Source organism: Eucalyptus grandis, chromosome 8, assembly GCF_016545825.1.
Source record: "Eucalyptus grandis isolate ANBG69807.140 chromosome 8, ASM1654582v1, whole genome shotgun sequence".
Classification (NCBI taxonomy): Eukaryota; Viridiplantae; Streptophyta; class Magnoliopsida; order Myrtales; family Myrtaceae; genus Eucalyptus; species Eucalyptus grandis.
The window spans coordinates 43392348-43407697 of record NC_052619.1 but is presented as its reverse complement, the minus strand read 5'-3'; the positions used below and the strand labels follow the sequence as shown (position 1 = coordinate 43407697).

The 15350-nt window shown below is 38.3% G+C and overlaps 2 protein-coding genes and 1 long non-coding RNA gene across 4 annotated transcripts; all 3 read right to left on the bottom strand.

Moving 5' to 3' along the window:
* Positions 1-408: 408 nt before the first annotated feature.
* LOC108954317 lies at positions 409-3213 on the bottom strand. Of its 2 annotated transcripts, XR_001980113.2 has the most exons (3): positions 2460-3213; positions 2125-2320; positions 409-693 (listed from the first exon to the last, which is right to left on the bottom strand). It is a non-coding gene; the product is annotated as an uncharacterized LOC108954317 (long non-coding RNA). The 2 variants fall into 2 exon arrangements; XR_005546047.1 differs by having other exon boundaries at positions 2125-3213.
* Positions 3214-8362: 5149 nt separating this feature from the next.
* Positions 8363-8752, bottom strand: LOC104417231 (histidine-rich glycoprotein-like). The gene has a single exon (XM_010028541.2). It carries the CDS (start codon positions 8750-8752, stop codon positions 8363-8365), a length of 390 nt encoding a protein of 129 aa, XP_010026843.1.
* Positions 8753-14960: 6208 nt separating this feature from the next.
* LOC120287255 (histidine-rich glycoprotein-like) lies at positions 14961-15350 on the bottom strand. The gene has a single exon (XM_039299995.1). It carries the CDS (start codon positions 15348-15350, stop codon positions 14961-14963), a length of 390 nt encoding a protein of 129 aa, XP_039155929.1.

Below are 15350 nucleotides of genomic sequence, written 5' to 3'. Positions count from 1 at the left end.
AATAGCTCACTGGAGCATTCCATAACTACAAAACCAATTATGAGAAGAAATCTAAACAGGCTACAACAACATTGATGATATAGATTAGTTAGAGAATTTCAAATCTAGTGAGAAAGAGAAAACATGATACCTTCCCAATTTTGAAAAGCATAGTATTTCAACTCTCTTGCCACTTTCGTGAATCTTCAATATGAGCTAGAGAGCTATAAGGAGAGGGAATGGTTTTTTTAGAAAATAGTTTTTATACTATGGACATAAGAAAACTATCATGCCCCAATCCTCAGGCATGCGCACATCCCTTACCTTTGGTCGATTTTGAAAGCAATATCCCAAGACGTATCGCTGACCCTTTTCATTTTAATACGCACATGCGAAAGCAGTTATAAATCCCCAGACAATAAAGTAATGAGATAGAAAAGTAGGGCCATAATTTTCATACTAGAATTCTCAATTACTCTTTTATACAAGCACCTCATAGTATATAATGCAATACTATTCACAAGGGTCTGATCTAACACTTATCCACATATAATCAAGGTCTGACAAAACAGGATGGGATCTCAGTCCTCATCCGGGTTGTACTCAGGACCCTCCTCATGGTCATCTTCTTCTCCAAAATCTTCCTTCTCATATGGTTCCACATTAGGGTTCTCCTTTTCAGGTTCCTCCTCATCAGGCTCCTTCATCAGGGTCCTGAAATGGTTATTCAATAACCATTGATACCACATCTCAGCAAGTTCTACCCTCTAAGACCCGATTAGTAAACTAATACACCTTAGGGCTGCTTATGCACAACATGAGTCAAAGAAATTACCTTGGCCTCAAATTCCATCTACATATTAGCATAGATCAAATAGGCACGCAAGCAATCACATCACTGATCGAAGCATCGATCAAATTGACCTAATCGATTACACGTCAACAAGACCACTCACGGTCATTTCCATTCGATCAATCAATTCACAGCATTAGAATGAATTAATAAACAATCGACCTAGTCGATTACATGTCATGACGACCCATGCTTGGTCGGCACATTCAATACTATCTATAAGTCCGACCATAGTCCATGACTGTTCACTCTAAGCTGATAAATAGATAGTATAGCTCGCACTAAGCTAATAGGGTTAAGATATACTGCTCTCGCTAAGCTAACATATCGCCCGTAGGCTGATATAGTATACCGGTATACTGCTCTCACTAAGCTGACATATCGCCCGCAGGTTAATATTGTATACCCCAATGCTCACTCTAAACTGATAAAGTATACTGCTCGCGCTAAGCTGACATATCACCCGTAGGCTGATATAGTACACCAGCTGACATATAAGAGCCCGTAAGATGATATAGTATACTATCCGACCATTGAATCCATTCCATCTTTTATCATTCTCGATAAAATAGCCGTGTGTGGGGACACGGCCGGCCTTAGCCAAAACAAAATAATTTCCTTTCCATAAATCCCACCATTTTATATAGTCCACTAGAATATTTTTGGTGCTGTCAACCGACGCACGGTTATTTTTCAATTAATAATAAAATATTATTCAATTAAAGAATAATTCTCACTTTCACAAGTAATTCAATTCAGCACAAAATAAAGCTCAATTAAATAAATGAACTGCACCACGACAATTAGCACAAAATTATGATCACTGGCTATCCCAATTGAATTTCCGAGAAATAAATAATTAAATAATTAATTTTGGAAATTAAATAAATAAATACAATAAATTCAATTTAGCACAATATAAAGCTCAATTAAATAAATAGATTGCACCACAATCATCAGCATAAAATCCCGGTCACTAGCCATCCTAGTTGAATTTACGGAAAATAAATAATTAAATAATTAATTTCGAAAATTAATATTTAATTCCTAAAAATTCCACTTATGCCCGAATTGCCTAATTAACAGCCGATAAGGGTCGGGAAAATCCCAAGTAGCATTCAATAAATAGTATTACGTGCCTACTCGCTAATTGCACAATCTAATTAACTAACATGCATCACAATTATCTAATAATCACTAATCTACTATAATCTAACCACCTAATTGCACTTAATTAAATGTAATCAGCCTTTAAGTATAATTAGAAAATAAGAAGGCATTAGTGAACTCACTTGGCAAAGTGAAGATCGGAACACCACGACAGCAACGCGACGGCGGTCGAAATCCAAATTTTTTGCGACGTCCGCGAACACTGAGCCAAGCCCGAAGATCTTGCCTCGCAGGCATGGGCTTCAAAAGAATTTGCTGGACTTCACTGGACTATGGGCTGAACTGAACTGAACCAGTTTGGGCCGAGCTGCTGGGTTGCTGCACTTGGGCCGATCAAATAAGCAGGTGGGCTGATGGGCTTAATTATTGGGTTGAGATGGGTTGAAAGGCGAAGCAGCAAGGCTACTATTAGGCCGAGTAACCAAAGAATTGATGGGTCGAAGTTCACTAGGCCTACCTTCACTGGACTTGTTGGGCTATGGTGCTGCGAACACGTTGGAGACGTGGACTGGCCAAACCATGGGCCGTTGGAAATCATGTGGCTTCAAAATACTGGGCTGAAAGTTGCTAGCCTCGTGCGGTTTGACCGACAGAACAAGTGACAGAGAGAAGATGTGGCAGCAGCTTCGTTGGGTTGAAGACATGAAGCAGCGTCATCCTTGGCTGCATGGAGAGGGCACGCTTGCTGGCTTCGCTTATTGAACTGAAGACGCGCGGTAGCAGCTTCCACACAGAAGCAGTTTCGGCGATGGCGCAAGAGAGGAAACATGAGAAGCAGCTGCTGGCAAGTGCTGAGGCTTCGATGGACAGGGGTTCTCGGTGGAATCGATGCTAGACGAGGAAGCAGCGAAGGAGGGGATTTCGCTGGACTGCTGGGCTTTTGCGGTCAACCGAGGAGCTTCGGTTGCTTTTATTATTGACCGAAGTAGGCCAAGAAGCCGGCAGGTGGCAGCTGGCGTGAGGAACTCAGACGCGTGCGGCTTCAGATCGGTGGAAGGCTGCTCGGCCTTCGTTGAAGATGATTGGCCGAACAAGCAATACACAGAGCAGTGGGACGGCAGGGAGAGACTTCGGATGAAGATGGCGTTCCGCTGCCGAGAAGAAAGGAAAAATGGAGAATTGAGGGAGTTCGATTGAAGGAGAAAGAGGGTAGATGGCCAGCGTGCGTGAGAAGCCAAGGGGAAGAAAGTCAAGGAGAGATATCCATTCCATTAATTAATTGATGGTTCCCTATAAAGCCCACATGCATATCCCTTTGTCTCCCTTTACTTTCTTATAAGATAATTCCACCAATTAATAAATTTTGCTGCCTAAAATGCTGCCCCACACCTTATTCCGAATTTCTCAATCTTAGAATTAATTTCATCACTCAATTCCCCAAATTGAGGTCTAATTTTGATGAAGAAAAATCCTGAACAATTTTCTATAAATCCCTGACACTCATGAGACTCGGTTTAGAAGTCCCAATTTCCATCGATTTAGCCCATCTGAATCTCTGCTAATTTTCCGAAACGTCCGAATGATTTTCCGTAAAAATCTCCGAATCTCTGAAAAACCTTCTAGATTGAATCAATGTTCCTAAAATAGTTCGTGACACCATAGAATCTTCAATTTCTGAAATCGGACTCGATTGACGGTTAATTTCACTCCAACGCGCTTTTAGCGTGACCTAGGCTACCAGAAGTTTTCAGAACTTTTTAGGACAAATGACCCATGGTCAATTTTCTTTGAGCCACGATGAACCCACTCGACACATTGGCGACTCTCGATTGTCGTGAAAATCTCGATGATTCAAATACGGATACAGGATACCAAAACGATAGTAAAATCAAATTAGTGCCAGTTAATGAGAATTTTCCAATTTAGTGGAGTCACCCACGATCGGTCATTCATCTCAGTCAAACCGACCTATCTCTGATCTTAATTCGATTTTTAACTGTGCCGTAATGACTTCTAGAGATTAACACGGTTGAGAAATCGATTCCTAGTCGAATTCTCAAGTCTATCTGCCTTAAAATCCTTAATAGCTTACCCATCTAGTCTAGTTATCTCGTGAGTGGCCAACTCAGAGAAAAACACTATAGTCGAGTCGATGAAATGCCCAATTTATCTAATCAAAATCCGAACCCGAAAATCTAGATGTCACAAAAACCCATCCACATTTATCGCTCCCTTTCATATTGGATATTTTTATCTGCATCCTATCCTTCTTTTATTGGAGCTATATCTTCTCTTACACATCAACCAAACACATGATAGGTTTAGCGTTTATCTTGGTCATCAAATGTGACCTAAAGGAGGGAAGAATGGTGAAGGGTAAAGGAAAAAAATTAAGAAAGAAAAAGATTAAAAGGAAAACTCATCTCAACATTTGTTTTTATGTGGATGAAAGTGTCATCAAATTAAATGGGTAAACTAAATATATCAATTTATCCTCTTAAGTTTTGTTTATTTTGGGGAAAAGTTGATATTCATGGAAAATGTTTTTCAAGAAATCATTATCTAGGAAAAAAGAAAAATCCGAAATTATTTTTCATTATTTAGAAGGGAAAACTTGATTTTTCCTAAAGAAACATGCAATATTCTTGTAATATAAGGAATATTCAGCTACCCGGGATCTTAGTCACAAAAGCCAAGGGAGAAGTTCACTAGAAGTGACTTAACTTATGTACGGCGTTTACTTTAGTGTCATAACTTTTTGCCAGTTCACTAGAGTGCCAAAATCGAAGAAAAACGATTACTTAAGTGCCTCCAGCTAAAAATTCCAACTAGAGAAATTACGTGGCTTTTATAATTTGAAATGTTATATGACGTTGCATTTTTTGGCACTGAAGTAATCACTTTTTTTATTAAGATTGGTACTAAAGTGATCACTTTTTTCATTAAGATTGATACTGAAGTGATCACTTTTTAACAACGATTGGCACTGAAGTAATCATTTTTTTTTTTTTTACAATGATTGACACTAAAGTGATCTCTTCTTAACTTGCTATATGATATCATTTAGGAATTTTTTTTAGCACTGGAGTGATCACTTTTTAATTAAGATTGGTAGTAAAGTAATCACTTTTAACAACAATTTGCATTGAAGTGATTGACTTTTTTTTTCAACACCGACACTAAAGTGATCACTTTTTTAACTTGCTACACAATGTCATTTAGAGATTATATGTCAACTGGGTATGCCGGCAAGCAACGTAGTTGGTACTTAAGTGATCATTTTTTTTTTTTTTTTTTTTTAAGTGGCTCTTAAATAAGCCGACGGAAAGTTGTGGCATTAAAGTGAGTGTCATACACAAGTTAAGGCATTTCTAGTGTACTTCTTTCCAAAAACTTAGGTTTCTTGGGCCTACCCAACCTAAGCATAGGCGCTAGTGACTTGGCCGTGGGATCTAATTACCCAAGTATGGCTGTTGAGGAATTAGGCATGGACACCTAGGTCTTAGGCTTAACCTCGAGAGACTTGGGCCCAACTTTTGTGGACCTAGACATGGCTCCAGGGTCCCAAGCCTACCTCTATGGATCTAGGCTCAACTCATGGGACCCAGGGTTCAACCAAGGGACTCAAGCTTTACTGTTGAGGATCCCATTACGGTGTGAAGGTACAAAGATATACCGTATTTTGGAAAATGATTTCTAATTTTTTAATAAAAAATTATTTTTCTGAATTTAAGCATAAGTTTTCCATTGATTATGAAAAAATGTTCTGTTAATTCATTTTCTTAAGTGGTCCAAATGCCTAAAAATGTGAAAAATATTTTTTAACGTAAAAGGATATTGTCTCTTTTTTTAAGCCAATGAGATTATACATCTATATTCCTAACATTGTTGTTCTTCCATTAGTTTGTCTTTTTCATAATTGAAAAGGTTGGGAAGAGACAACCAATGTGAGTGAAAGTTGTTACCACCGCAGCACTCAATATAAGTTGGATTAAGCCAAAGTTATCCAATTCCTAATGCACAACTCAAGCATCCACCACAGATGAATCGAGATTTTCTAAGACCAAGGAATGATTGGGAATTCAAATTTATGACCAAAATATTCCAAATCATTTAGAGAGTAAATCTTATCCAATTCAGTCAACAAGTTTGTTGGTGTTTTTCTTCGTTTAGTTTGACAATTAAAGGAAGTTTTGCAACGGATTGAGATGCGACAGTCTTTTCTGATTACTATAGTGACGAAATCTGGTTCGCTAGTAACCATCGCGAGGACGGTTTTCAAGCCAAGTTGTTGTTTGTGCTCTTCTTTTTCAGCAGTGACATCATTCCTAATAAAGAACGAATTACCTCGTTCAGTCGAGTCCGAGTTCCGAGACAAATAACGGCATTAATATACGCAACTGGGTACATGAAGAGGACGTAGAATTTGAGAAGCAAAACTGGTGTTTCTTTGAATCCGATGTTAAATCATTCTCGGACAAGGTTGAATAGTTTGGATTATTTGGCCAGGTAAAATAAGATAAAATGATGTGGGTAGGATTTCCAATGTCATATACATTGGGGATAAATACAACATATATATATATATATATATATATATATATATATATATATATATACGAATTCAGTAATAAATTTTAATTTGGCCAATTTACTCTTACACTTCTTGACAATTTGCTAATATAATTTTTTCGGCCAATTCTGCAATTACCGATGTGGATGTCGATTGTTTTATATGGGGCAATTAGCATTGATATAGACAATTTTAAAAAAAAAAATTATAAATTTTTTATTTATTTTATAAAAAAATTTATTTTCTTCTTTTGGTTTTCCTTTTTTTTTTTTTCAATTGTGGCACTCGCCAAACAAAAAACAAAAACAAAAAGAAAAGTTGCAAAAACTGTTCACGTAAGACAGCTGATGTTACGTCAGTAATTTCCAACTAAAAGTGATTGAAATGATGACATTGACAAATCGTCAAAAGGCATAAGAATACTCATAAGATATATTTAAGACTTTTTTTTTTTGACAATTATCCGCATCTTTGGCACAATATAATAGTGTCTGATCAATTGCTTGGTGTAATTTAGTAGTTGTGGTATTCAGTGTATTTGCGTGGAGTCAATAGACCCCGACCAAATACTTTTTTCTAAAAAGAATTATTTTGTATCTAAATGTCTAATTGAGCAATTTGATCCCATTACATGTTGTGTTTTGAACCCACTAACTAAATTCCTCGACCTGACCGTAATCTTACGTGCCAATTTAAAAAGGCCATCTAACATTAATAAAGAGGCCCCAACCCTAAGGATCCATTAACCGGTATTAAATCCTTAAAAAATACATTAAAAAAAAAAATAAAAGGAGGAAACCAGCGGTCAATTTGGTTATTTTGAGGATTATTGGAACCGTCCATATATTGTTTGACGCTTTAATTCATGTTATCATCTTTTGCACATTTATTCTGAGGCTCCGATGGTTGTGCTTATAATTTTACATTTTTTGTTGACATTATCTTACTCATTCCATTTAGTGAAAAGTTAAACTTATCTTTGACATCGACATTAGTAAAATTTGCTCTTTAAATTACTCCATCGAATGACAAATTGGTTAATCTCAGCGACTGTCTTCACGACAAGACGAGATTAAACATAAAATACTAAATTCAAAATGTAAATCCAGAGAAAAGCGGAATCTAGTTTGGTGGAAATCAACTATCCCTTGTGATCAATCGTCCGACTCCGATGAGATGGTCTCTTTGTAGGCGAGAACCACCACCGTGCGAGATCTGCTCAGAGAGAGAGAGAGAGAGAGAGAGAGAATAAAGTCGCGGTGGTCGACGGTGGACTATTCGAAATCTTTATTGGGATGGTTTTATATGCTGTTCTAGATACATGATCAACATGATACACTTTTCTTAAAGTATTTGCAGTTTTTGCGTCGAATAATCTTATATTTTAGTGGCCGACGTTTGAACTTTTTACTCTCAAGATAATGGTCTGCGGTAGGAGCCGCAATGCAAACAGGATATACCATTTCAGTTGTGCACACTTATCCATTGTTGAGGACTCGAGCTATTGCTACGGCCTTCATCATGCCCTTTTCTTTCATTGAGAAAAATGAGGGATAAAATACCTAAGGAACTATCCGCGGAAGTATAGATGAGCGCGAGAGTGCATGATATGAATGCATACACAAAAAAATTAAAAGACCGGTGCATAATTACGATAGTAATCAAGAAACTTTATATAGATATGAGCTGCACGAGCTCTGTGTAATCCAGAATATGGTAATGGCTGGTCAATAAGCCATGTCATGTAGGCAGATAATACATGGATGAGTCATAACATCTAAAAGGCTCTTATTCTAACAAAAAAAAAAAAAACATGCATATCAATGAGCCATCAAATGTTCAAAAACTCAGTAGGGATGACCGGGAGCAGGTGCATGTGGCATGTGCGGCTTGTGAGGGCCCTTGCCGCTCTCCATTGGCGGGTGCGCTCCATGGTGGTGGCCATGGTGCGGGAATGGCGCATGAGCTGGGTGGTGACCGTGATGCGGGAAGGGGGCGTTAGCTGGCGGGTGGTGGTGGCCTGGGAGCGGCTTCTCCAAAAGCTCATGCCTTGGCCCTGGGGCGCCAGGCCTGTGGTGCGGCCCATGCCCGTGGTGTGGTGCCCAAGCGGGCGGCATGGCCCCATGGTGGTGGGGCCTGTGCTTGCCGTGCTCGGGTGGCATGGCGTACTCAGCTAGGGCTGGGGCGGCGAGGGCCACCAAGCTGAGGATCAAGAGCAACAAGTGCTTAGAAGACATCTTCTTTTCCACCGGATGCAAACGTTATTTTACTATTACACCAGGTGTTTGGATGTGGGATGAGCCAAAGGACCCAAGCTCGACACCCTTTTATACTGGTCCTTGGCCTAACATGCATTTGTTCAATCCCGTTCGAAGTCTATATTTCGTTTCACACTACATCATGCATGACATGTAATTGTCAACTTTAAAAATAAAGAATTTCCTTAATCCAGGTCCAATAAACGGCGTAAATTGCTGCGGCGTCTCTGCAGTTGAAAAGTTGGAAAAAGGGGGGGTTTGGCCTCGAACATTGAGGAAGTTATATTTGTTTTGGCCGGTGAGGTTCTGTATTCGTGAAGCTTCTTTCTTTCCTCCAATAGTAAATTCGATAATTAAAATACGAATAACCTCACAAATAAATTATAATCATGAAGAAGGAAGGAAGGAGAAGGAAAAGAAAAAAGAAAATAAACTAAAAATATAATATTAAAAAAATCAACATTTTCTTTTTATGTGGATTGATGTGTCGTCCATTTAAATGGGTGAACTAAATATGTCAATTTATCATCTAAGGTTGCATTTATTTTACAGAAAATTTCACATTTCTCAAAAAATATATTCCAACAAATCATTTTCTAGTAAAATTACAATGTTTTCTAGTGTTTGGCTCAAATCTAAAAATGAATTGAAAATTATTTTCCGATCTCTTCCAAAAGAAGACTTAACATTTCCTAAAGAGGCATGCATTATTCATGTAATATAACAAATACCCAACCACTAGGGTCATAGTCACAGGCTCTAATATTTCTTGGGGCTGCCCAACCTGAGAATGGGTGCCGGTGACTTGGGCATAAGATTCAAGTACCTAGGCATGGTTGTCGCAAAATTCGGCATGGGCTCTAGGATCTTAGGCCCAACCTCGAGAGATTTAAGCCCAATCTTTGTGGATTGGACATGGCTAGTAGGGTCTCGAGCTTGCCTTTGTGGACCCAAGCCCAGCCTTTGAGGATCTAGACATGGGCATTAAGGGTCCCATGCCCAAGTGTAGATATATCTCGTATTTTGAAAAGTAATTTCTAATTTTTAAAAAATAAAATCACTAATCTGAATTTAACCACAATTGTTTTTTATTATTAAAATATTTTTATTGACTCATTTTATTTTATTTTTACTGATTCATATATTGGAGAGTGAGAAAAATATTTTTACGGGATATTCTCTATTAAATAAACAAAACCTAGATGAAGAGGATAATAACCTTTTTTTTTTTAAAGTTAATTGTTGTTCTTTCATTTGTTTTTCACGATCGAAAAGGCCGAGAAGCAGCAATCAACGTTTAGCGTTGCCATAGGAGTTCCACACTCATAATCGAAATATCTGGCTTCACTCATAATTACTATTCATTTTGAGTGAACTTGTCACCGCAACAAAAATCAATGTAAGTTGGATTAAGCCAAAGTTATTTTAGGAAAATTGTCTAAAATGTCCTAAACCTATAAACTTTTTGCTAATCAGTACTAAACCTTTTCACATTTTTCTAATTGAGTGCGGTCAATTTCAGCCAAAAATTGCCGACATGGATGTCAATTATTCTACGTGGCATGAACGATGCCAATCTTGATGATTTTTTTATATTTAATATTTTTCAATTTTTTATTAATTTTTCATTTTCTTTTCATTTTCTTGGGCCTCATTAATGGTTGGTAAAGGTTGCTGTCCTTGGGCTAGGGCTTTCCTCACCGGCCTCGAGCAAGGGACACCCTCACCAAACTAGATGAGGGTAGCCCTTGCTAAGAGCTAGTAGGATTGGCTCTTGCTTGAGGCCAGCAATCTTCGCTACCATCAACAAGGCCTAACAATGTCTAGTAGAGGGAAAAGGAAAAAGAAAGAAAAAGAAAAGTAAAGAATGAAAATAGAAGAAAGAAAATTTTAAAAATTATTTAAAAAAATTAAATATTAAAATATTATTAAAAATTGTCCGCTTCACCATTGATAGTGCAACGTAGGATTTTCATGTCCATGTTAGTGATTTTCGGCCAAAGCTTGCCAAATGGACACAATTAGCAAAATATGAAAATGATTTATAACTTAATTAGCGCAATTGAAAGGTTTATGAGTGTATTAGTAAAGTTGTAATAGATTTAATATTTTTTTGACAATTATCCATTATCCTACACATTTTCTGCACAACTCAAGCATTCGCCATAGACGAATCGAGATTTTCTAAGATCAAGGAATGATTTCGGAATTCAAAGTTGTGACCAAAAAGACTTTTAAATCATTTGAGAGTGAATCCTATCCAATCAACCACTTCATTGTTAAACTAAAAACTCTCCAAAAAGTTGAAAAGTCTTCTCCTCACTTCCTTTATCCTTCTCTTCTTCAACCTTCAACCATGGGGAGGGTTTGAGTTAGTCTCACCCTTTCCTTCGTCTATTTTGATTATTTATTTATTTTAGTTTTTTGGTATTTTTCCTCTTTTTTTCTCTCTCGATCTAGATCTAGGAACTATGCTCTCCTAATCTAGTTTTAGATTTGAGAGTTTGAACTTTCCAAATCAATTTCTAGACCAAGGAGTTCTTCTCTCCCAATTTAGATATGGGAGTTTAATAATATTTTCAAACATTCGATACTCTTGTGTTTTATCCGTGTACATGTCCTCTGTCTCTAGTTTTAATGACGATCACAGGAGCTTTGGCATCTGGCTAAACTATGAATATTTGCTATTCCATAGGTTAGATTTGTATTTATTTAACCTATTTTCGTTGTCTCCGTAAGGCAAAGGTGTAGAGGAACCCGAATCTAGGTGCACACCAACAACTTGCAACACCATAATTATTTGAAAAGGAATTTCCAACGTGTGCTTATCACTGATGATGGTATGAGATCCACTAATTGATTGCCAATTATTTATTTCACAAATCTGTTCTTTTGGAATGAGAGTGTGCTTAACCCTATCAGTGCTTTTTAATCCTCCTTATTTTTGGATTTAGCTTGTTTTGTAGTATTCTAGCCTTTGGTTTGCTTCGATTTGCTTTACCATGGAAGTATATATACTTCTCATATATGCTTTTGAACCATGAAAACAATTTTTCCGACCTAAAAAAAAACCACTTCGTTGTTGTTTTCCTTTCCAATAGTTTGACAATTAATGGAAGTTATGCAATGGATTGAGATGCGACAATTCAATCATCCAAAAATATTGGAGTTGCATGCCTCTTTACTATAGTGACGATTTTCAAGCCAAGCCGTCGTTTGTGCTCTTCTTTTCCGCACTGACATTATTTCTGTAAAAGTAAATTGGTTTGTTCAGTCAAGTCTGAGTCCCCAGACAAGTAAAGGCAATACATGCGCACCTGGGCACGCGAAGAGGACGTAGAATTTGAGAAGCAAAACTGGTCTGTGTTTGAATTTGACGTTGAATCATTCTCGGACATATTGGGTAGTTTGGATTATTTGGCCAGGTAAAATAAGATAAAATGATTTGGCTAGGGTTTCTTGGCGATTGGGGACAATAGTAAAAAGAATTCGTCAATCCAATAAGATTTTTTTAATTTGACCAATTTAACCTTAAATTTTTTGACGATTTGCCAATATAACCCTCATGATCAATTTTGGTTTGCAATCGCATGGATACCGACTATCTTATGTGGAGTAACTATCAATGATAAGGACAATCTTTTTAAATTAGCTGAAATTCTTATTAATTATTAATTTTCTTTTCTTTTCTTTTCTTTTATTTTTTATTTCCTTCTTTTTCCACTAGAAGAAAATAATAAACAAATTAATTTAAAAATTCAGAAAAAAAACTCTTGAAAATTGCAAAAACTGCATACACCATATAAGACAACAAGTGTCTATATCAGCAATTTATAGCTAAAATTGGTCAGAATGATTATATTGACAAATCATCAAAATGTTTATGATTAAATTAACATCCATAAAATAGTTATAAAACTTTTTGGCAATTAATCCTCCATGCACTGTTTGGTATGATAAAACAGTGTCCAATCATTTAGCAGTTGCGGCATTATTGTATTTGCATGGAGTCAATTGACCCCCATCAAATACTTTTTAAAAAAAGAATTATTATGTAAATAAATGTCTAATTGAGTAATTTGATCTCATTAAATGTCGAGCTTTGAACCCACTAAGGGTGCGCATGACAAAATTTCCGTTTATCTATTTCTCTGTTTTTATGTTTTCCGGAACAGGTTTGGAATAGAAATCCGTTTGGTAACGCAATTTTATTTTTTATTTCTATAATAGATTTATATTCTAGAAATAGATTTGGAGTAGAAATTAGAAGTAAAAATTTGTAGCTTTTCTATTTCTGGAATAGAAATGAGAAGTCAAAATTTGTCTCATCGTTTACTCTCGTCACCGCCCGTTGCTCACTTGCCACCTGTGGGATGCCGGACGCCCGCCATTGGTTGCTGGCCACCTACCACCAACCCTGGCCAACAACCGCCGACCACCTGCCACCAGACTTTGGTTACTGACCATTACACCCCGACCGCCCATTGCCCACCGTTGGTCGGCAAAGGCCGAACACCCACCGGTCGTTGGCTACTCATCGCCAATCATTGGATGCTGGAGGCTCATCACCAACACCGGATGTTCACCGACGACCGTCCGCCGCTTGCCACCAGCTGCCGGATGTCGACCGCCTGCCACCCACCGCCAACACCAACCATTAGCCACCTGCCACCGGCCTCTTGTCACCAAACTCTGGATGTCGGATGTCAGACGTTGAACTCCAAACGTTGGACACCAGTTGCCGGTCATCGGACTTCCGTGTTAGACTTCGGACTTTTGTTGCTTGCTACCGGTCATTAGGCTTAGCGTCAGACACCGAACGTCAGACTTCGGACTGTGGCTACCTGCCGACGGTCACTAGACGCCGAACAGCGGTCACCGAACATCGGACTCTAGCCACCGGAATAGAAATTTTATTATGTTATCAAACGTATTTCTTTACTTAGAAACTCATCCATGGAATAGAAATTGATTTATGTTCCAGAAATTTTGTCATGCGTACCCTAAATTCCTAGATTTAATCGTAATCTTACGTGCCAATTTAAAAAGTCCATCTAAAATTGCTAAAGAGGCCCACACCTAAAGATCCATTAACCCGTCTTAAATCTTTAAAAATATACATAAAATTAGAAAATAAGAAAAAAAGAAGAAGAAGAGGAAATCAGCGTTCAATATGGCTATTTTGAGGATTGTTGGAACCGTCCATATTGTTTGACGCTTTAATTCATGTTATCATGCTTTGAACATTTCTCCTGAGGGTCTGATGGTTGTGCTTATAATTTTACATTTTTTTCTTGAAATTATTTTTCTCCATCCGTGTAGGAAAAATATAAAAAGTATCCATGATATTGACATTATTAAACTTTGCACTTTAATTTTCTGCATCCACTGACAAATTGGTCAAGCTCAGCCACTGTCTTTATGGCAAGACAAGATTAAACATTAAATATTAAATTTAAAAAGTAAATCAAGAGAAAAGTGGAATCTAGGTTGGTGGAAATCAACTATCCTTTGTGATCAATCGTGCGACTCCGATGAGATGGCCCCTTTGTAGGCGACAACCACCACCGTGCGAGATCTTCTCTGAGAGAGAGAGAGAGAGAGAATAGAGTCGCAGTGGTCGACGGTGGACTATTCGAAATCTTAATTGGGATGGTTTTCTATCCTGTTCTAAAAACATGATTAACATGATATACTTTTCTTAAAGTATTTGCAGTTTGTTGCGTCGAATAATCTTATATTTTTGTGGCCCACGTTTGAACTTTTTACTCTCAAGATAATGCTCGGCGTTAGGAGCCGAAATGCCAACATTATATCATTTCAGTTGTGCAAACCTATCCATTGTTGAGAACTCGAACTATTGCTACGGCCTTCATCATGTCCTCTTCTTTCATTGAGAAAAATGAAGGGCAAAATAGTAAAGGAAGGATCACTCAAAAGTATAAATGTGAGTGCGAGAGTGCATGACAAAAAAATTAAAAGGTCGGTGCATAATTACGATGATAATCAAGAAACATGATATAGATATGAGCTGCACAAGCTCTGTGTAATCCAGAATATGGTAATGGCCGGACAATAAGCCATGCCATGTAGACAAATAATACATGGATGAGTCATAACATCTGAAAGGCTCTTATTCTAACAGAAAAAAACATGCATATCAATGAGCCATCAAACGTTCAAAGACTCAGTAGGGATGACCGGGAGCCGGCGCATGTGGCATGTGCGGCTTGTGAGGGCCCTTGCCGCTCTCCATTGGCGGGTGCGCTCCATGGTGGTGGCCATGGTGCGGGAATGGCGCATGAGCTGGGTGGTGACCGTGATGCGGGAAGGGGGCGTTGGCTGGCGGGTGGTGGTGGCCTGGGAGCGGCTTCTCCAAAAGCTCATGCCTTGGCCCTGGGGCGCCAGGCCTGTGGTGCGGCCCATGCCCGTGGTGTGGTGCCCAAGCGGGCGGCATGGCCCCATGGTGGTGGGGCCTGTGCTTGCCGTGCTCGGGTGGCATGGCGTACTCAGCTAGGGCTGGGGCGGCGAGGGCCACCAAGCTGAGGATCAAGAGCAACAAGTGCTTGGAAGACAT